The following is a 23,344-nucleotide window of genomic DNA, read 5'->3' as shown; positions in this document are numbered from 1 at the left end:
AAAATGAAAATTTTAAAAATTAATTAAACTCGTGTCAATTTATATTCGGTTGAACCTTTAATAAAGGAAAACTAAAACTAGTTAATCCTCTCCATAAAAAATATAAAGTTATAAAAGAAAAATAAAAATACAAGACTTCTAATAAAATTTTAAAAATTTTATTTAAAAAAAAAGTTATAAAATATCCCAAAAATATATATATATTCGCGCCAAGCCTGTACTCATCAACTGAGCCACTTCCCAAAAAGACAAAGCTGCTTTCTTTTTCTCGTGTGCAAAGATGAAAGTTCAATTTTTATAGTTAAAAAGCAAACACGTGAAATGAAGATATATGTCTTCTTACTAACGCCTACAACATAGATAGATACACGGTTCCACTTAACACCTTGGGTTCCTTGGTGAAGTACAACTCAAGAGGTTAGAAAATTATGATAAATACTTTCCTTACCCTATTACTTTGTCCACAGTTTATAATGACTTGGCTAGAATCAAGAATTAAGTGCACGAAAAACATCATCGGACTTCCCACTGCAACCGATACTAATGAGCAATTCGAATACACTTGAAAATCTTCAAAGAGCTCATGATGCGAAACGTGACGGGAAAACCATCCATTACCATTGTCAACATCATGCAGATCAAAGGAAGCTGAATCCTTGTTTGCTCTCACCCTTCCTCCCAATCTACATCATCCTCATCATCTCCAGATTCTTCTGCTTCGACATTCAGGTCGACCTTATAACTCTCAGTTGTATAACCTGAAATACACCCAACATCATAATCATTATGAACTTATATAACTAGTTGGACACTTTCGTCTGAAAAAATATACACGAGGCATGAGGATTGAACTTGTATCAACTAGCTCTTGCTTCTGCAACGGATATCAAAAGGCAACAAGATTGGAACTCGTAAAACATGGACATGGAGATAGGCTAACTGTTTGAACAGGGTGCTGGGCAACGCTACCAGTAGGTATAATGTACAATCTTCTTGTAATATGTATCTATGTATATATATAATAACTGATTGGGGAATAAAACTGCAATAGGCAATGACCAATTGTGAAAATTACTATCCATTGTAATTATGCACACCTGAACTAACACAAATATAAGACTTCTGTGACCAAAAGAATATAAAACTAGCTCAAAGTATACAATCTGGCCAGTCTATATTTGTCACCTCACATATTCCCCACAATACAAATCCTTTATGTTTTATCTATTGATTAATAGAGTTATTAGCAAGCAGCAATTCTAATTCAATTAAAATATGATGCAATTGATAAAGCTGAGAATTTGCACCCATAAAAAAGTACCATTCTTTCATTCTTAAATCTCAGATGTCCGCTTGATTTGTAAACTTTATCCTTAAACTATCACAAAAGCTAGATTGGCCCACCCGAAATTGAATTTCAATTAAAGGCAACATTAAAAAAAAATTCCATTTTAGCGAAGATAAGAAGGTACCTCTAGTTTGAGATAGTTCAAGCAAAAAGGTGGGGACATGCACTTTGAAACAAAAGTACACATTTTTTATTATTAGATTAGGGTACCAAATTTTAGTATGTTGTTTATATTGGAGAATTTAATTTAATAGAAGACACGTCAGACAATAACAAATTCTGAAGTCCAAATAAATTCTAAACAGTTTTCATAGTTATCAAAGAGAAACCAAGTTGTATTCTGAATAGAAAAGAAAAGCGGCACTTACCTGCAATAGGAGCTTCTTCCCAACAAATATCATCGTCTCCCTCAGTGTCATTACGTTTAACTTTCATACCAACTTGACGATTGGAAGAGTCAGAAAGACTAGTGGCTGGAGGAACATCTGACAGTTCTTGTTTCTTAGCGGCGGCTTCTAGTTCTTGTTGTTTCTTATACAAAGCAGCATAATAAGCTTTAAGATACTCGTCCTTCAATACAGCGGGAAAGACATTCTTGTAAGTTTAACACTTCAAGGTGGGGCAAAGTGAAGGAAAAATAAGAGGGAAAGAATAATAACCCATCTCATTGTACATACCTGTATATTCGTCTTATCATCATTTTCAGCAGTGGACTTCTTGTCATCTGAAAGATCAGGTTGTGCTGAGTTGCCATCTATCTTTGACTCCTGCTTGACCTCTCCACGTTGTTCCTTTGTCAGGTTCATTCCTTGCTTTATCATCCAAGGTGGCAAAACTTTCAAGGATGAGCTTGCACTTTCAGACTTGACATCTTCCTTGCCATCAACACCAGGAAAGGCAACTTCAACCTGCCAGGTAAGAAGCTTTAAAAACAATCCACATTGACGGTAAAAAAGACAACATTTGAATTTAAGAAATGGCATGGCAAACACAGTAGAGGAGAATCTTTAGTAAAAAAGAACATAGAATCCACACTTCAAGAAACAATACTAACTACTAAGCATTGAAAGAAACTGATTGTTGAAGAACACTGACTTACGACAGTGATAACTCTTGACTGACTCTTCATAATAGTGATGGTCTAAGGGGAAATCTGTTTCAGCATAAATAGTTGGTTACATAAGAAGCAATGGATTACTAACTTTCACCAAGGCATCAGATGCATTATATAAGTTAGCATGTTGCATGAAAATTCTACGAACTGTGGATGCATGACAGTAAATACCCATTCAAAGAAGAAAATTCTAGGAAATTAACCTACAATAATTCATGCAGAAAATATGCCAAAGTCTAGCATCAATATTAAACGAAAGTAAATGACTTAACCAAATGTTAAAACCGACCAAAGGTTTGATCAGTTTCCTCCGAATTTTGGCCACCCCTAATATTACATGAGAATTACAGTCAATTCATCTTACCTTTGTCTCCCCATTTAAAGAAAAACAAATTCTAGGAAATTTTAAGCTGTTGCTCCTCATGGTAGACAACAAAGAGAAATACAGTTGAAAATAAATCTTACCTTTGTCTCCCCAAGAAATGGCATAGGTGTCCCCCCATAACCCTGAGAATTTTTGGAAGGATCATTTGAACCAGAATGTACTGCACGCCCGGCAGCACTAGCTCGAGCTTCCCATGCTTGGAGACTTCCAAATTCAGGAATAGGCATATCTTTTACTCTATTGAGTTGTTCCATTAATGGTTTAAGCTGCACCTGTTGTCATTTCATTGTGTCAAGTCTCAACTTTAAAATTGCAATACAAAATATAAACAAAGAAAAGAATGAAGTCAGAAAGGCTTGCATTTTTCTATGAACATATACTGCAGAAATATATATATATATAAATAAGGTAAGAGTTTGAAGGACCTATATGATGATCAAAATTGGTTGTCACAACTATTTGTAAGGAAATTATGGTACAATGAAAGAGATCAACAATCTCAGGATAGGACAATTTTGCAAGTGTTTCCCCCAATCCCTCCAGGAGGATTTTATCTTATTTTATTTTTTTCATGATTCTCAGAAGCAAGCAGCTTTAGAGGAGCCTAACTGTCTCATGGTGTTTGATTGTAAGATCAAGACTGACAGAAACAAATGAAGTGCATGTTAGCGCTCTGACCAGGCTTATGGAATGATATCTAACATGGTAAAGTTGTCTTCGAAGTACTTTTTTTTCTAAAGCCATTAGATTCAGGTTAGGTAGCCAGTCCACACTGTCTTCAGAATGCGTAGCTTCAGTACTCAAGCTGTCTTTCAAAAAATAACAAGAGGGAAAAACGCATCTGCAAGTTCATTCAGCTTCATATATATGCTTTTCAGGTCTATATATGCTTTTTCCAATGCTGAATCGATGACCTATGTATAAAGGGATAAGAATTCTTTGAATTTGAAGGGAAAAAAAACAACTTTGCTGACAAATTACAATTAGACATTATACAATTCTAAGTACAATTAGAAATTCTAAATTATATGTAAATTTTGTATTTATTATTTATTTATTATACTTTTTAGTTTTTTGATATATTTTTTATTTTGGTCAGAAGAATCCTCCGAATATTCTGGTCTTGGATTAGTAATTATTTTTGATATTTTGGAATATGACTAGAGAAGAGTGAGAGAGTAAGCTCATTCCATTAGAAAAAAAAAAGATATGGGAATTAATTCCCAATAAATAAGAAATAATTAGCGTGAGAGCCAAATGAATTGAAAGATTCATGTTTGGTTAAGGAAGGGATCATGGAATTTTTAAAATAAAAAAAATGAATGTAAAGATAATCTACTTTCATTAAGTGATTTATTAGATAATCGAAAAGAGAGGATCTTGAATACTATTCGAAATTCAGAAGAACTACGCGAGGGGGCTATTGAACGGCTGGAAAAGCCCGGGCCCGCTTAGGGAAAGTAGAAAACGAGGCGGATCAGTTTTGAGTGAATGGATACTCTGAGATAGAACGAGAAAAATTGAATTTGATTAATTCAACTTATAAGATTTTGGAACAATTAGAAAATTACAAAAATGAAACCATTTATTTTGAACAACAAAAATGGACTCTTATCGTGACTTTGACACCAAGTCATGAACTCTCCCAGTAGACTGACAACCTAACTTCTTCAAAAGTCTGATATCAGGAAGGAGAGGAGGTTGCTTTCCCGTAATTCACATATTCCCAACAGAACTTTATATCCAGCATGTTTGAACTTCTATCAGTACAAAGGTGTTGAGGAATGAGGATACTGTTGGTTCTAGAATTCTAGTGACTAGGATGGGGCATTCTCCAATCTCCTTTAGGATTTTCCTCTCCACAACGGGCATGGTTCAAGATGTTATTTATCAGAGCAACTTGTTGCATGAATGGAATAACATTTGAAGGGGAAAAGAACGATGCTAATCAAAAGTTAATGAAGTATTTGAAAACGATAACGTAGACAAAAAAATCATTTGCTGAGGTACAAAAAATGAGTTTAAATATCACCCAATCAGCTGAGAATGAGAGAGATGCAAGAAGTGAAGGTAAGTTGTCCAGAAAGTGAGAATTGAGGGAGCTGTACTAATTCACCATTGTTCCAAATGTAGGGTAGCACAGCAGCAGGCAATTAAGAATTGATAGGAAACTTTTGCTGGAAACAACTTCTGAAGTTTATAACACAGGAAAGGCTTTTGTTTAGAGTGCAAAATGTAGAGGGAGGATCAAAGTTGAAGGTGAATTTCCTTATTCACATGGAAGATATGGAAACTTCAAAGTTCTGCTCTTTATATGGTGTTTATTAAGGTACGAGAAATACTCAATTATGTTCTTATCTCACGCAAATAGCAATGCAAGAACAGAGACTAATCAGAAACTGTTTCTATATACCCTTGCTCATTGATCAAATAATGTGCTCTCTATAATATATAGACATAACAGACTGACAACTATTTGGGTTTCATCGAGAATCATTTCTATTTTGATACCAAGTTCCATTTTTCCTTTCAAGAAGAATTCAAGTGATACACAACATTCCTTCACAATCAGAAGCCCAGGGAAGATGTTTCAGGTTGCCTTTGTAGGCAATATTATTTTTAGAAAGAAATTATTATTAACTTACTTTTGCAAGTATTTTTATGGTATTAGGAGATCTTTATGTAAAAGTATCTCTACACCATTATGAGTCTTTTTTTATTTAGAATCCTTACTTTAATTTCCTTAGTTTAAGTCTTTTATTCAAACAAGAAAACCTTTACAACCTCTATTTAAATAGGCTGATTGGCAGCAATAAAATTAAGTCAGAAGTTTGTTTTAATTACAGAGGTTTAAGACTCTTTTCTAACGAGTCTAAGGTTAGGAATTCCCTTAGATGAGTTCCACGCATTCATCATAGGTTACTCCCACAGTGTGAATCGTAACAAGGGAAAGGCCCTTAAGATCAAAGCATATTTACTATGAGTGAACCGGCGACTTGATCCCAGATTCGGGACCATAACAGAAAAATATTAAATATGAATTAGAATGGACCTGACTAATTTCCCACTGTTAATATTGCAACCTTTAATCAAGATCAACAACATCCAAAGCAACTATGGCAGTAAAAAAAGAATCTTATGTGAATTATATTCCTCTTACATATGTATTGAAGAAAGGTGTAAACAAACTATAAATTTAGTTAAGTTATGATAAAAGGATTAACTTTATTATTTCAATAGATTCACATCATGGACCAAGTACACATGGATATGCTCAATAAGGTAATAAATAGCAACTTTAAAAGGAAAAGCTACCTCCATTTTCTGAAGCATGTCCTTCAACTTTTCACGTCGCCTTCGTCTTGCATTGTCATCCCCATCTCCTACATCCTGTCCAGCTAACTTGTCACTCTCTGCCACCAATTCTCCATTACATCTTTCACAGTGAAAATATTCATCCTCCAAAGAAACTAATCGCAATGCATCCAAAGCATTGTATCTGAAAACATGGTAATACGACAGCTTCAATTTTTCATTGTTACTAATTTTATAGTAAAAACTATATATACTTTTCAAATGACACACGGAAAGAAAAACAAGAAGAAAAGGAGGAAAAAAGAGAGAAGAAATGGCAGAAACCTTTTCCCACAGCCAGGGCATACATACTCCTGAACGGTATTCTTGTCCTCAAGTTCATCCTTTATTTTTTTCTTCATACGATGAAGTCTATACCTAACAACATCATATATCTACAGAACGCATTGCTTCAGAGATTTTAACAAAATCAGAAGACAGAATCTGCTCAACGCATGATAAAATGGATAAAAAAAGGCACAAGAGGTCTTATCAAGGGAATCATAACGTATCAGTAAGCATATACTTTTTTCTGTTATTGGCATGTATTGGTACCAGCTTAGAATTGGAAAAGCAAAGAAGGAAATAAATAAACAAATCAAAAGTAGCAACCTGTGCATAATCTAGACAACAGTACGAGTGAGTGTGCAATTTAATCTTCTCCTCTCCCTCTTTACCACCCACTTGATTATCAACTGTCGCAGCAACTGCAGCACTATACATCTTTGCCCCTTTTGCTGTCTGTGACCAAATCGAACATCAGTATGCAAGGAAAAACTAAAGGGTCCAATAACAGTACAACCAGAAACTGTTCCAACTCTTAATGAATAAATAAAACATATACAACGTAAATAGAAACCAGACTTTTTGGCCACTTTAAGCGCCACTATGCCTCATTTCTAAGTGAAAATGGGGAACAATTGAAGGCAGCAACAAGGGAAAAGCTAGAGAACTTCAATCATTTGATATGCAAAGTCCATATTTGTAAATTAATACGGAATAAGACAGTGATGATGCAAAGCAGATACAGAATGAATACTTACCGAAAAAATCACATAGAGTGACAACTAAGAAACGTTATTCCAAAGGAAGAAAAAGGAAAAGGAACTATAGCAGACTCTGACCTCTCTCCTATGATCGCGGGTGACTAATTTTTCTTCCTCAAATAGCCGTAAAATCCGCCGAAGTTGCTTAGAATGTAGTTTCAACTCCTTTGCAAAATCTTCTTCCCTAACCCATTGTCTCCTAGAAATGAAAGCAAAAAAAATGAGAATTACAATAACAGAATAAGGAGCCTCAGAAATTGTAAGCCAGAAGCACAGCTAAAACAAACTGGCATGATTAATGCATGCAACCAGAAATTATTCTTGCCAATAAACATATTTGGCATCACAGTATAATTAAATATATCTTGCTAAAATTATTAATCCTAACCTCCTACGGAAAGACTTCTTATTGAACTGGGGAAAATAAAGCTTGCCAAAGTTGTCGTCTAGTCTAACACTTGAGTTTCACCATACTATACCTACTACAAAATACACTCCAACCCTAAACTTCAATGCTACCTTCCCACCTCTCCAACAAACAAAACCACTTCGCCTCCTTTCCTTCACAAACTATTGAAAGAAAACTATTTTCAGTTCTTCTCGAGAGATGAATAAAGAATCAGTACCGGTAAGAGCATCAAGCACTACAACAGCAATCCCTCTATTATCCCCTCGACCCATCTTATGTTGATTATCTCCTTTTGTTGTCACATCATCGTAAAATGCCCGAGCTGCAAGTTTCACCAACCTGTTTTCCCAATCCCAACATAATGTCATGTTTAGTAACACAAGTAATAACATAAGGAAAAAGTTTAATTATTACACGAGTTTTTACATGAACTTTAAAATAGTTTCTAGAAAATAAAGAGGAATTGAGTAAAAAAAACTAAATTAAAAAATTATACTTCATATATTATTTTATCTTTGTTCAAATTAAGCTATGTGATTGACTAAAAATTAACTAGTGAAGGTAGTTTATTTCTACCTCGTATTATAAAACATGAAGGAAAATGAACAATCCCACCAATAAGTAAATCAAGTTGGCAAATTTACAACCTTGGTTTTGTATATCCTCTTGCCCCTAATTTGAAGTGAAAGAAAAGGCACACCTGTTAAACGGTTCGATACTCATATTGATAAAGTGATGGGTGTTAAACAATTTCCTCGTAATCTCCCAAACTAATTCGCATCACATGATTTGTTTCCGAGAGATGAACTGCATCAAGGAATAAAACATGTTGATCTCCAGATCTAGAACGAAGGGGTTCGAAAGAAAAGATGGGTCTGGATGCAAATAAAGTAGGGCTCGAGAGAGAAGCTGATCGTGCAGGTTTTGAAGAAAACCTCAGATTGAGATTTTTTTATAGAGGTAGAGAGGGTAAAAGGAGTAAGTTTATGGTATCGAAGATTAAAAGCTGACTTGATAGCGGCAACAATTGAATGAAAAAAGACGATTCAAAGAGTTTAAAAGCTGGTTGAAGCAAGCAAGTAGGCAGAGCCAAGTTCGGATTGTGGGAGCAGACGGTTTGTGCACTGCGAGATGAAAGAGAAAACGTGTCTGCGCTGCTCACACATTTGGCTTTACAACTCAATAAATAAAGATTTTACTAAATATACTCATTTTGATAAATTATATTTTAGATTTTATGATTAAAATTTAGGATATATTACACTATTGCTCACTGAACTTTACTTTTCTCCTATTTCACTTACTATACTTTTAATTTTTTTCAATTTGTTCACTGAACTTTATACATTAAACTTTTTTAGTCACTCTACCGTTAAATTATTAACGGCGTTATGACATGGCAATATATATCAAAACGTCGTCGCTTTTTATTCCCACATAAAACCAAATATAGTTTAAAATGACGTCATTTTTTGTATTAATTTTAGGGTAAATTATACTAGTGACCACCCAACTATAGCCCATTTTCATTTTGACCAATATTTTTGAATTCTTGTCAATCATGCCATCCAACTATTTAAATGCATTTAATCAGTCCACTTGTCGTTAACATTTAACAGAAGTGCTGACGTGATAGTTAAAAAATTGGTATAATTACATATTTCGTCACTCTTACTTATATATTTTATCAATTTGGTTCTAATTTTAATAAATTAAACTAAAATTAATCTTCCAATTGGATGGTGCCATGTGTCACTATTCAATTTGATGATAATATTTATTTTATTTTTAATTTAATTTATTTATTTTAATTTAATATATTTATTTTTTACCGACTAGATGAAAAGAAAGTTAATGAACAAAGAGATGGCCATAAGAATCAAACCTGGTCCATTTGGTGAGAAGAAGAAAGACCAATCACTAGGCCAAGCTGCTTGTTTGGTTTAAAGAAGACGACATGATGAATATATCTTATATCTTAGACCAAAATTGATTGTTTGGTACGAACCCAAGCCAACATTGAAAATTAAATTTTTTTTCTTTCTAAATTCATATATTAAATTTAATTTGTATCTTGAAATTATATATATATATATATATCAAATTCATATATTTAAAATATATTTTAAATATATGAATTTAAGATAAAAATAAAATTTATTTTCAATGTTTCCAAACAATTAGTTTTGGCCTAAGGAATAAGATATATATATGTCATGTAGTCTTCTTAGAACCATATAAACAAGCTTGAGTTAGTGGTTGGTCTTTCTTCTTCTCACTGAAGGGACTCAGGTCCATTCCCATGGCCTCGTTTATTTGCTTTAATTAAATTGAGGGTAAAGTATAGTAATGGTCACTGAGCTTTTCTAAAGCTTTCATTTAGGTTCCCAACTTTTAAAACTTGTAATACAGTCCCCAACGTTTAGTCCGTTTGCAATATGTTCCAACAATATTTAGTCTATTTGCAATATGATCCCCGACCTTTTGATGTCGTTAGTATGTTTGCAATATGGTCACTGAACTTTTCAAGCACTTGCATTTAGGTCCCCTAACTCTTAAAACTTACAACACAGTTCTAAATTTCATTCTAAACCCCAAAGTCCTTTTCGATCTCGAATTTCCTTTTTCGCTTCTTTCTTCTCATTTCCAGCGTAACTTTTTAGTTGGGGATGCATGAGAAATTCTAATCTAACTTTGAATTATGTGGAGGTGTTAACTTGAATAAGGGTCCATTGAGAGAAAACCCGACCAAGGGATTATCGGGACCATCAACGATTCAAGGTGTAATGTTAGATACAGGTCATCTCAGGTGAAGCATAGATGTTCGATGAAATGCTTGTGAGAAAAAAATGGGATTAGAAATGCAGAGTTGACAAATACTACTAAGATGAAGTATCATTGTTGAAAGTCACCAACAAAGCTGGAATTATTTTGTATAAATGGCATATAATAATTTCTTCGTTTAATCCTTGTGCTTAAAGATTTTCCAACAGATGATCAAATATAACGAAATCTCAAATAGCAGATTCACCTATCAGTCTCTTTTGCAACTCGAAAGGCATCATGACAGGGTCAAGTAGCTGCTCCAAATATACTACACTGTCATGATGCCTTTCGAATTGTGTTGAAAACATTTTTGTATTTCGATATAACAAATTAGTTTAAATGAATTTTAAGATTTTACAAATGATTTTCTAAATATATTCGATTCAATTAATCGAATATCAAATTATTACTCCAAGTCTTTCAAGATCAATTTCAAACCTTACTAAATGTGTAAAATTGTGTTTTATACTTAATATATTTTTGAAACAATTTTCACAAAGTATTTTGAACCGAAATCAAGCCTAAAATCAATTTTTCAGAGTGATGCACCGATGCACCAATCCATGCATCGATGCACTATGAATTAAATTGAACATTGAATGCATTTCATGCATCGATGCACATACCATGCACTGATGCACTGAGGATTTTATGAAAACATCGATGCACTCTGGCTATTTTAAATCATCGAATGCACTTGATGCATCTATGCACTCTTAGTGCACCGATGCACTAAGGGTCCAACGGTAAAAATATTTGAATTTTACACTGATGCACCGATGCACCATGGGTATGCATCGATGCACTGACGCTCCCAACTGTTTTAATTAATTGTTTTCACACTTAAACGACTCTATTGACTCCATTAATCATCCCCAACGTTCAGAAGTGATTAAAGGTGCATTTAAGCAAGCTTAGAAGCCATTGATCAATAACAAGAAACATTAAGCAACTAGAATCAAGAGAGAATCAAAGAGAAAGCATCAAACCTCAAGTTTGAGCATTTCAAGCCTATTTTTCATTCAATATTCATTTTTCTTTCAAGAACACTTATTGTGCTCAATTGTATTTATTCTTGAGTGTTATTCCTTTCTTCTAGAATTGTGTAAACATATTTGCCTTGTGAGGTTTTTCTTGTGAGTTTGCAAATTTGTAATCTTCTCTTTGAGAAAAGAGTGTTCTCAAGAATTGGGGTATATTCTTGAAGGAGTTGTAAGGTTATCTCTTTGGCCTCAAAAGAAAGAACAAATTAGTGAATTTGTTGGAAAATCCTTAGTGTGGATAGCTAAGGTAGTGGACGTAGACTTTGGTTGATAAAGTCGGACCACTATAAATCGCTGTGCAATTACTTTCAATTTTCTGGAAAATTTTAATTGCCAATTCACCCCCCTCTTGGTCGATTCCGTCAATCGATTAACTCAACAATTGGTATCAGAGCCTCACTCATTTTAAGGTTTAATCACCTCTTGAGTCAATTCGGGAAGAGTTAAATTGATAAAGATGACGTCTACTTCCGATTCATTCTCCATTGAAGAATCCAGACCTATTGACGTGCCTCCACACTTCAATGGAACAAATTATGTCATTGGAAGAGGTGTATGATGATATTACTAAAAGCGTTTGATATGGAAGCTTGGATGATAATCAAGAAAGTATATTCCTCTCCTACTAAGAAGGCAAAGAAGTGGAGTATTCAAGAACGGAAGAAAGCTCAACAAAACTCAAAGTCTATACACATGTTGTGTTGTTCAATTGATCCTAATGTATATAAAGGAGTTTCTTCTTGTTCAAGTTCCAAGGAAATGTGGGATAAGCTTGAGGAGATCTATAGAGACAAGGAAGAAGAAGAACCAATAAAAGTGATGTCTCTATTAGCTCTCACAGAGCCAAAGGTATCTTCTAACTCAAATATATCAAATTCAAAATCTTTTAATGAGTTACAAGATGCTTATGATAAATTATTTTTGGAGTTTGAGACCATGAACTCCAAATACAATAAATTGATTTCTAAATTTATTACTAAAAATGATTTTCTTTTGAAAGCTAAAACAGACTTGGAAAATCAAAATAAAATGTTGAGAAATGAGTTAGAGCTTTCAAAAATAAAATCTGAAAACTTTGAAAAAGAAATTTTCAAATTAAACAAACTTCTTCTAGAAATGAAAATGGATTTTGAAAATCAAAATGAAATCTTGAAGAATGATTTAGAACTCTCAAAAATGAAATTTGAAAGTATTGAAAAAGAAAATTTCAATTTGAAAGATAAGCTTGAATATTTAACAAGAGAAAAAGAGATCATTCTAAATAATTCATCTAGTTCAATAATGACAATATGTTCACATTTTCATTATCATGGTCATAAGGAACATACTTGTCCTTTAAAGAAAAGAAAACGATTTAAAATTAGACAAGTATGGGTTCCAAAAGGAACAAGAGGCATTGAAACTAATTTTCAAGGATCCAAAGCAATTTGGATACCAAAATCTACTTAAATGTCTCTTGTAGGTGTGTGAGAGCAGTGGTGATAAAGATGATGATATTCAAGATGCTCTAGCCACGCATAGAAAGGGAATGGGTAACCTCTAAACTTAATGTTTTTTTATTATTTGGTTGCTCATTTAGTTTATGCATGCACGAGTTTTTAAAATGTTGAATTATGTTTTATCTCATGTATGTTCAAAAATATTGTATGATGAACATGGTAATTTTTTGTAATGTTTTATAAACTCTAGTTCATCATATTAATTTTTGGTCAAAAGTTTTTTTTAAATGTAATTGATATCTCTTTAACAATTGATATCGATTTTTCAAGAACTTTGGTTTTGCAAAATTTTGACCTGAAATTTTTCTTAATGTTTATGCATAGATTTTTTTTGTTTAAATATTATAAAGTTTTAATGCATAACATTTTCAAAAACTTTATGCATGTGCTCTTAATCTCTATAATCAACATTGCATAATGTTTTATATGTGAATGAGTTAAAAGCATAATCTTTTGAAAAATAAATTTGATAAAAGATACAATGTTTTATTTTAAATGATTGCAAAATTGATTGACATTGCATCTATTTTCGATTATGCTTGTTGGTCATAAAATAGGGATATATACATGATGCATTTAGATTTTATTGATATGACTATTTTGTGCCTAGTTGCTAGGGATGAGCATGATCACTTGTTATGGCATAGGAGACTAGAACATGCTAGTATGAGTGTTTTGCAACGGTTAGTTCAAGGAGAATTGGTTCGAGGGCTGCCTAAACTAAAATTTGATAATGATAAAATCTGTGATGCTTGTGCTAAATGAAAACAAAAGCGTTTCTTTTAAATCCATTAATGATGTGTCAACTAGTAGAGTATTACAATTGATCCATATAGATCTTTTTGGGCCAACTAGGACTACTAGCTTGGGTGGAAAATAATATGCATTTGTCTTGGTAGATGACTATTCTAGATATACTTGGGTTCTATTCTTAAGTACTAAAGATGAAGCATTAGAAAATTTCATCACATTTTCAAAAATAATCCAATGAAAAAGGTTACTCTATCACTAGTGTTAGAAGTGATCATGACACTGAATTTGAAAATCTTAGATTTAATGAGTTTTGTAATTCTAATGGTATTAGCCATAATTTTTCAGCACCTAGAATCCCTCAACAAAATGGATTTGTTGAGAGGAAAAATCGAACTTTAGAAGAAATGGCTAGAACCATGCTTTGTGAGAATAATTTGCCAAAATATTTTTGGGCGGAAGCCACAAATACCGCTTGTTATGTTGTAAATCGAGTAATGATTAGGCCAATTTTAAAGAAAACCCCATATGAAATTTTCAAAAATAAAAAGCCTAATATTAGCTATTTTCATCTTTTGGATGTAAATGTTTTGTTTTGAACAACGGTAAAGAAAACCTTGGAAAATTTGATGCTAAAAGTGATGAAGGAATTTTTCTGGGTTATTCCTTAAATTCTAAAGCTTATCGAGTATTTAATAAAAGAACTTTAGTTGTAGAAGAGTCTATACATGTTGTTTTCGATGATAATCCCCTTCCGAGGAAGGATTCTTGTGTGAATGATGATGTAGGTATTATAAATACAAATGAAGTTAGACATGACGTTGAAGAACCATCATCAAAGGAAGAAACAAAAGATGAGGTAACTCATGATCCTCTTGAGAATCCAACCATTGAAGAAAGGGAAGTATCTTATCCAAGAGAGTACAACTATGTCAAGGATGGTGAGATTATAGGTGATCCATCCAAAGGGGTAACAACTCGATCTTCTCTTAGAAATATTTGTAATTATGTTTCACTTATTTCATGCATAGAGCCTAAGAATATTAAAGAAGCATTAAATGATGAACATTGGATAATGGCTATGCAAGAAGAATTAAATCAATTAAAGTATGGACATTAGTTGAAATGCCTAATAATAAATCTACTGTAGGTACTAGATGGGTATTTAGGAATAAGCTTGATGAGAGTGGTAATATAGTAAGAAACAAGGATAGACTTGTTGCTCAAGGGTATACTCAAGAAGAGGGAATAGACTATGATGAAATATACGCTCCCGTAGCTAGGATGGAAGCAATTAGAATGTTATTAGCATTTGCATGTTTTCATGAATTTAAACTATATCAAATGGATGTTAAAAGTGCTTTTTTAAATGATTTTATAAAAGAAGAAGTGTATGTGGAACAACCTCCAAGTTTTGAAGATTCAAAATTTTCGGATCATGTTCTTAAATTGACAAAAGCACTTTATGGTTTAAAACAAGCTCCTAGAGCTTGCTATGAAAGACTGTCAAATTTTTTAATTGAAAAAGGTTTTTCAAAAGGGAAGGTTGACACTAAATTGTTTTTAAAGCATAAAGGTAAAGATTTATTAGTAGTTCAAATTTATGTTGATGATATAATATTTGGTTCTACTAATGATGTTCTTTGCCAAGAATTTTCTAAGCTAATGTAAAGCGAATTCAAAATGAGCATGATGGAGGAGCTCTCATTTTTCTTGGGTCTCCAAATCAAGCAAAAAAAGGATGACATCTTCATCAATCAAGCTAAGTACGTCAAAGATATGCTCAAGAAGTTTGGACTGGAAAATGGGAAACCTCATGACACTCCAATGAGCTCTTCAACAAAGCTTGACTTAGATGAAGGAGGTAAATGTGTAGATGTTAAATTATACAGGTCAATGATTGGATCTCTACTTTATCTAACTGTAAGTAGACCTGACATTATGTTTAGTGTTTGCTTATGTGCTAGATTTCAATCATGCCCTAAGGAATCACATTTACTAGCTGTTAAGAGAATCTTTAGATACCTTAAGGACACCCCTAGTTTAGGACTTTGGTATCCTAGAGACTCTAGCTTTAGCTTGCATACCTTTTCTGATATGGATTACGGAGGATGCAAATTAGATAGGAAAAGCACCTCCGGTACTTGCCAATTCCTTGGAAATATGCTGATTTCTTGGCTTTCAAAGAAACAAAATTGTGTTGCATTATCAACCAATGAAGCCGAATACATTTCAGCCGGTAGTTGTTGTGCACAAGTTTTATGGATGAAACAACAACTTTTTGATTATGGAATTGAAGTAGGTACCATTCCTATCAAGTGTGACAATACTAGTGCTATTTGTCTCACTAAAAATCCCATCCAACACTCTAGAATTAAGCACATTGAAATAAGACATCACTTCATTAGAGACTATGTCACTAAGGAAGATGTAGTTCTAGAATTTGTTGATACTTTGCACCAATTAGCAGATATTTTTACAAAGCCTTTAGACAAGGAAATATTTTGGACACTTAGGAGAGAATTAGTTTTAACCAACCTATCTTCACTTAGTGTTTAAAATAATTTTAGCACTTTTAAGAATAAATGAAAAATGCTTATAATAATAATTTTTGATTGCATTCTATGCTATTAGTTAGGGGGAGTTTATGATTCTTGAAGAAAATTAATTTTATGTTCAAATAAATATTAATTTGATTGATTGAACATGATTAATTTTTAATATATGAGTTGCCAATACCACTAGAGCTAATTAATTTAGCATTTTAAGTATTTAAAACGGATTTTTGACTTTTTATGCTTCATGCACCGATGCACTTAACAATGCATCGATGCACTTAACAATGCATCGATGCATCCCTTTGAATGTGCATCGATTCATCATGTTGATGCACCGATGCACGCCTTGAATTGCATCGATGCACATGGTCATACATCGATGCACAGGGTCATGCATCGATGCATCCGTCGGGTTTTGGGGTTTTAAAGGCTTATTTTTCTTATTTATCTCAAACCCTAAAAACTATTATCTCTAACCGTTCGTCACTCTCTATTTAAAAATCTCCATTTTTGCTCAAAATCAACGGTTTTTCGTCAGAATCTTCAAGTTTTTCAACTTTCAAACCTTCTTATATCATTAAATCATGCAAAACAACTCCTCATCTCTCTCAATCCAAATTTTCAAGGTAATAATTCAAAAACCTCTATTTTATTGATTTTTGATTTTAGAACTAGTTTTGATTAGTTCTAGGATGAACATTATTTCGGGCATTGATTGTTTGTTGGTTCTAAACTAAATTTTACTACCAATTTCGTCAAAAACAAACAATTGTTCAAGATTTTTTCTTTGAATTTCGAAATTAAAAAAAATTGATTTCGAAAATTAGTAATATTTTTTATTTAATTGTGTTGTTTTCATGAAAACTATATTATGATTATCAAATATTATTAAATAGTTTTCAAAACATGCCCATTAGGATATGGTTTAGAGAACCTTGAATTATTGAGGACTCATTTGAGTTTTTGGATTGATTATGCATACATGTGTTTCAAATTGCATGTGATATTCCTTATTCCGATTTCCTTTAAACAATGTCAAATCCTAAACGCCCTAGAACTTCATCGAGTCGTTCTCGTTCAAACCAACCTCCTAATCCTGTCCTCCTCCACCTTCATCTCTATTAGGATCTTATTTTAATATGCCTGAGCATCGTAGAGACGAATTGTACTCTAGGTACAGAAATTATTTCCAAACTTATAGAATTCGCGAAGAGCTTATTCCTTCGTATTAAACCATGGTTGACATTGACTTCGAATACCTTCCGACTCTTAAAGCTTAGAAGTTTGATAAATTGTTTCAGTTTAAACCTATCGTCTATCAACAATTGGTCCGCATTTTCTATTCCAATGCGGTGTGTATTCAAAATGAAACTCAATGTGGAACTATAACCATTAGATCCTATCTTTTAGGCCAATATATTAATATTGACCCCGAGACTATAGCTTTCCGATTTGGGTTAGATGATAGTGGTGTATATAATGAGAATGAAAATGTGGAATATCCCTATGTTCCAAACTCCATTGTTAGTACTCTACGATCTCATCACAATCATTTTCTCCATTTTGATGATCTCTTGGTGGTTTAGACCATCCGGAGGTAGGTACTCCACACTTCGTGCTAGGGATTTATGGTGGATGTATTGTCTTAAAAATAAAATCAAAATAAATCTGCCCCATATTATATTCAGTCAACTAGTGGACATCATAAACATTGTTCCTTCAAAACATGTTGAAACATTGATTTATGGATGTCTTCTTAGTAACCTCTTTATCAAACTTGGTCTAGACGTCTCTCTTGACAATCCTATCCCACTTCAAAATCAAATCAATCTCACATCCTTGAAGAAAGCGGATTGGAAACAAGACGAGGTAACCGGTCAATGGGTTTTTAGACCAGGCAAACAAACTCCGGGCGCTAGTTCCTCACGAACTGCTCCGAGCTCCTCTCGTGCTCCTCCTCCTCCGGATCTAGCTGATGACGATGATCCTGAATTTCAACAACTTATGCAAGATATCGATGATCACGTACCTGATGACGAGCCTGCACCGGAACCAGCTCCACAAGAAGATCAAATGCCTCTATATTTTCGTTCGTTTTTGGAGACATTTGATTTATGGTATGCGTCCATGGATTCACGCTTCACTTTCATTGAGTCCCAGCTCTCTACCTTGGGAGCTCGACAACAAGATATGAATGATCGTTTGGATGCACTCTTACTTGAGATGAGAGCTCGTTACCCTCCTCCTCCTCCCGATCCTTCTATGGATGAATAGACTTATTTTGCTTTCATTGTTTTTGGGTTGAACTTTAATTTAAATTGTTAAAACATTTTGGATTGTCTTTCTTTGATTGTTGGATGACTGTTTGATGGATATTTGAACTTTTATTTCATATATATATTTTGGTTTGTTTCAATATATGCATCTTTTAACTTTTAGTTGAAATATGACCAATTTACCATTTCACATTTTATTATGAATATTGATTATGAAACTAATGGCTAATCTCTCTTTTGATTGTGATCTTAGGAGCTTAAGCTATATATATATATATATATATAGATATTTAATCAATTGGCTATGTTTTTCAAAACCTTGTTTAAATCGATTTTAAGTCTTTTTGATTTAACAAAAAGGGGGAGAAGTGTTAAATGTTTGTTATGTTTTAAGGGAGAAGGTGTTATAGTAAGGGGGAGTAATTTTTCAAAATTGATTTCAAATTTTAGAAAATCTTAAAATAACACAAATGTTTTCTTATATCAAAAAGGGGGAGATTGTTGAAAACATTTTTGTATTTCGATATAACAAATTAGTTTAAATGAATTTTAAGATTTTAAAAATGATTTTCTAAATATATTCGATTCAATTAATCAAATATCAAATTATTACTCTAAGTCTTTTAAGATCAATTTTAAACCTTACTAAATGTGTAAAATTGTGTTTTATACTTAATATATTTTTGAAACAATTTTTACAAAGTATTTTGAACCGAAACCAAGCCTAAAATCAATTTTTCAGAGTGATGCACCGATGCACCAATCCATGCATCGATGCACTATGAATTAAATTGAACATCGAATGCATTTCATGCATCGATGCACATACCATGCACCGATGCACTGAGGATTTTATGAAAACATCGAATGCATTTGATGCATCGATGCACCAGCCATGCATCGATGCACTCTGGCTATTTTAAATCATCGAATGCACTTGATGCATCGATGCACTCTTAGTGCACCGATGCACTAAGGGTCCAACGATCAAAATATTTGAATTTTACACTGATGCACCGATGCACCATGGGTATGCATCGACGCACTGACGCTCCCAACTGTTTTAATTAATTATTTTCACACTTAAACGGTTCTATTGACTCCAGTAATCATCTCCAACGTTCAGAAGTGATTCAAGGTGTATTTAAGCAAGCTTAGAAGTCATTGATCAATAACAAGAAACATCAAGCAACTAGAATCAAGAGAGAATCAAAGAGAAAGCATCAAACCTCTAGTTTGAGCATTTCAAGCCTATTTTTCATTCAATATTCATTTTTCTTTCAAGAACACTTATTGTGCTCAATTGTATTTATTCTTGAGTGTTCTTCCTTTGTTCTAGAATTGTGCAAACATATTTGCCTTGTGAGGTTTTTCTTGTGAGTTTGCAAATTTGTAATCTTCTCTTTGAGAAAAGAGTGTTCTCAAGAATTGGGGTATATTCTTGAGGGAGTTGTAAGGTTATCTCTTTGGCCTAAAAAAAGAACAAATTAGTGAATTTGTTGGAAAATCCTTAGTGTGGATAACTACGGTAGTGGACGTAGACTTTGGTTGATAAAGTCGAACCACTCTAAATCGCTGTGCAATTACTTTCAATTTTCTGCAAAAGCTTCCACAAAATTTTAATTGCCAATTCACCCCCCTCTTGGCCGATTCCTTCAATCGATTAACTCAACAAATTGTGTGCATGCAGAATTGTCTTCTAAAGCTATAATTCAATGCAATTCAACTGTAAAATTTCCAAAACATGTAAGAAAATTTAATTCGTTCACGATATACCTGTCCCATAATCAATATGAACTTATTGAAAAGACTACGAGTTCACAGGACATCGAAAGCCATAGGTCGGATCAATATAATTCCCAGTAAACTAGTACTAACAGTCTCTCGAATTGAGCCTGGCGATCGATACTCACAACCAATTCCCTGATTTAAAGAAAAACCAAACAAGAAGATCAAAAAAATTAGCCTAGGACCCTATTTCACTTCCATTCTGATGGACTGAATATCCTTAATAAGGAGTACTAAAAGTTTTGATTAAGAAGAAATAAAGAAAATTAGATGGTTTTGGTTCAAAACTAACACTGAATATCCAAATCATTGACATGCAGTTCCTGAAACATAAAAATTTCAACAAAAAACACAAAATGCGAGCTGAAAATGGGAAAGAGGAAAAGCTTACTTCCGGATAGCCCTAAATAAATATCTTTTTGCAAGTGAGAGAAGAGGCTAAGAAATAAATGCAATCGGATTCTTCCTCCATTTTTTCTTTGTAAATAAAAAGCTGAAAGACATATCACTGCTTGGGTTTACAATTTTACATGGCGGAAAATTGAAGAACAAAAACCAAACGAGAGGTGAATGTGGGATTTCATTATATTTGATCATCTGTTGGAAAATCTTTAAGTACAAGGATTAAACGAAGAAATTATTATATGTCATTTATACAAAATAATTTCAGCTTTGTTGGTGACTTTCAACAATGATATTTACTTCATCTTAGTATTATTTGTTAGGGGTGTGCAAAATTACCCGACCCGGTTGACCCGACCCGCCGACCCGGATCTAAAAAAACCGGGTAATTCTCTAAAAAAAATTACCCGGCCGGGTCGGGTACCCGGCCCGACATTTCCCGGGTCGGGCCTGAGTCACAAAATCTAGTTTTTCCGGGTACCCGGTTACCCGTGTACCCGGTTAGTTTTTTTTATTTTTTTTATTTTTTATATATAATTATATAAAATATAATGAATTATTTATATTATGGATTATTATATTTTGTATTTTTGAACTTTTAAATTTTATGTTCGGATATTAGAGTATGTAATTCAAAGTTTCGAACATTTAAATTTGTATATATATATTTTTAAATTAATAATTTGAAAATAAAAAATTAAAAACCGGGTATCGGGTACCCGCAAAATTCGGGTACCCGATTACCGGGTACCCGTAACATCCGGGTCGGGACACGGGCCGAGAAATCGTCGACCCGGAAGTTCCGGGTACCCGAAAATCGGGTACCCGAAAATCCGGGTACCTGGATTTGCACACCCCTAGTATTTGTCAACTCTGCAGTTCTAACCCCATTTTTTTCTCACAAGCATTTCATCAAACATCTATGTTTCACTTGAGATGACATGTATCTAACATTACACCTTGAATCGTTGATGGTCCCGATAGTCCTTTGGTCGGGTCTTCTCTCAATGGACCCTTATTCAAGTCAACACCTCCACATAATTCAAAGTTAGATTAGAATTTCTCATGCATCCTCGACTGAAAAGTTACGATGGAAATGAGAAGAGAGAAGCGAAAAAGGAAATTTGAGATCGAAATGGAATTTAGGGTTTAAAATGAAATTTAAGATTGTGTTGCAAGTTTTAAAGTTGGGGGACCTAAATGCAAGAGCCTGAAAAGTTTAGTGACCATATTGCAAACGTACTAACGGCAGTGTAACGGCGTCAAACGGTCGGAGACCATATTGCAAATAGACTAAATGTTTGGGGGACCATTTTGCAAACGGACTAAATGTTGGGGAACTGTATTGTAAATTTTAAAAGTTGAGAGACCTAAATGAAAGCTTTAAAAAAATTCAGTAACCATTACTATACGTTACCCTTAAATTAATCACCATATCACCCTCTAATTAATAAAATTAATTAATTAATTAATTAAAATAAAATAAATATAATCATCAAATTGAATGATGGTGCATTACATCAGACTATTATATGGTTATTGATATAATTTATCTTTAATTTTAATGGCCACATAAGATTAAAATAAAAGATGAATTTAAAATAATAAATTACACCATTAAACTTTAAACCCAATCCCTAAATCTCAAATTATATAAAACCCTAAACCTAAATTATAAACCCACCCTACCCTCACCCATGATAACAACACTCTTCCACCGGCGACGGCCTGGCATCATCGAACAACCTGGCATCATCGATGGCCCCTTCATTTTTACCAACCTTCGTCCACCATCGACATCTTCCTTTCCAGAGATTAAAGCCACGCCTGTGCATGAAATAAAAACAAGCAATTATTCCAAAAAAATTGCAGCCATTAGTTTTTGTTCTTATTTCTTTTTTTATTTAAAAAATAATGATTTAGATTGGGTCTGCTTCAAAACGGGGACTAAGGGTTTGGTTTTAAAGATTAAATTTCTTTAACTATTTATTTTCTTTATATGATTTTGTTGGAGGAGGGTTTATGATGGTGAGCCCAGATGAACTCAACGTAAAGGGCTCGGTGGGTGGTTTAATTTGGGTCTGACGCAGAAACGATTCTTGGGTCTTCGTCGCATGGTAATGGTTGTCCCTCCTCTCCCGTTATCATCTTTACAGTAAATGGAGTTGATATTGGTAGCGCGACTGAGAAACAAAGCGGCGACGGAGACCTTTGAGGGTTTTAAGTGTCAGCGTTGACAAACGGCGGCCTAGTGCTGGTCATTTTGAACAGTTGGTGGGTTTGGGATTAGATTTGAGTTTAGATTTGGAATTAGGTTTTGATAATTTTAATTTAATTTAATTTTTTATTTTAAATTTTATCTGGCATAAAATATTACTAAAATTATCATGTGGTCTTTTTAATTTTAAATTAAATCACATCATTATTGAGAAAAACGGCGAAATGAATAAAAAAATTCAATATATAAAATTTAATAATAAAATTAAAAAAAAATTAAAAGTACAGTAAATAAAATAAAAATAAAAATAAAGTTCATTAAGTAATCG

The 23,344-nt window shown here is 33.3% G+C and overlaps 1 protein-coding gene across 1 annotated transcript; it reads right to left on the bottom strand.

Moving 5' to 3' along the window:
• Positions 1-317: 317 nt before the first annotated feature.
• Positions 318-8,626, bottom strand: LOC120139181 (transcription initiation factor IIE subunit alpha-like). The gene is made up of 10 exons (XM_039154490.1): positions 8,357-8,626; positions 7,877-7,995; positions 7,326-7,450; positions 6,814-6,942; positions 6,487-6,596; positions 6,163-6,346; positions 2,928-3,119; positions 2,026-2,256; positions 1,717-1,918; positions 318-758 (listed from the first exon to the last, which is right to left on the bottom strand). The coding sequence occupies exons 1-10, from the start codon at positions 8,377-8,379 to the stop codon at positions 667-669; spliced, it is 1,407 nt and encodes a 468-aa protein (XP_039010421.1). The 5' UTR covers positions 8,380-8,626; the 3' UTR covers positions 318-666.
• Positions 8,627-23,344: the final 14,718 nt, after the last annotated feature.

This window comes from Hibiscus syriacus, unplaced genomic scaffold, assembly GCF_006381635.1.
Source record: "Hibiscus syriacus cultivar Baekdansim isolate YM2019G1 unplaced genomic scaffold, ASM638163v2 tig00110729_pilon, whole genome shotgun sequence".
Taxonomy (NCBI): Eukaryota; Viridiplantae; Streptophyta; class Magnoliopsida; order Malvales; family Malvaceae; genus Hibiscus; species Hibiscus syriacus.
Note: the sequence above shows the minus strand (reverse complement) of the source record. Positions and strands in the feature narration are given on the sequence as shown.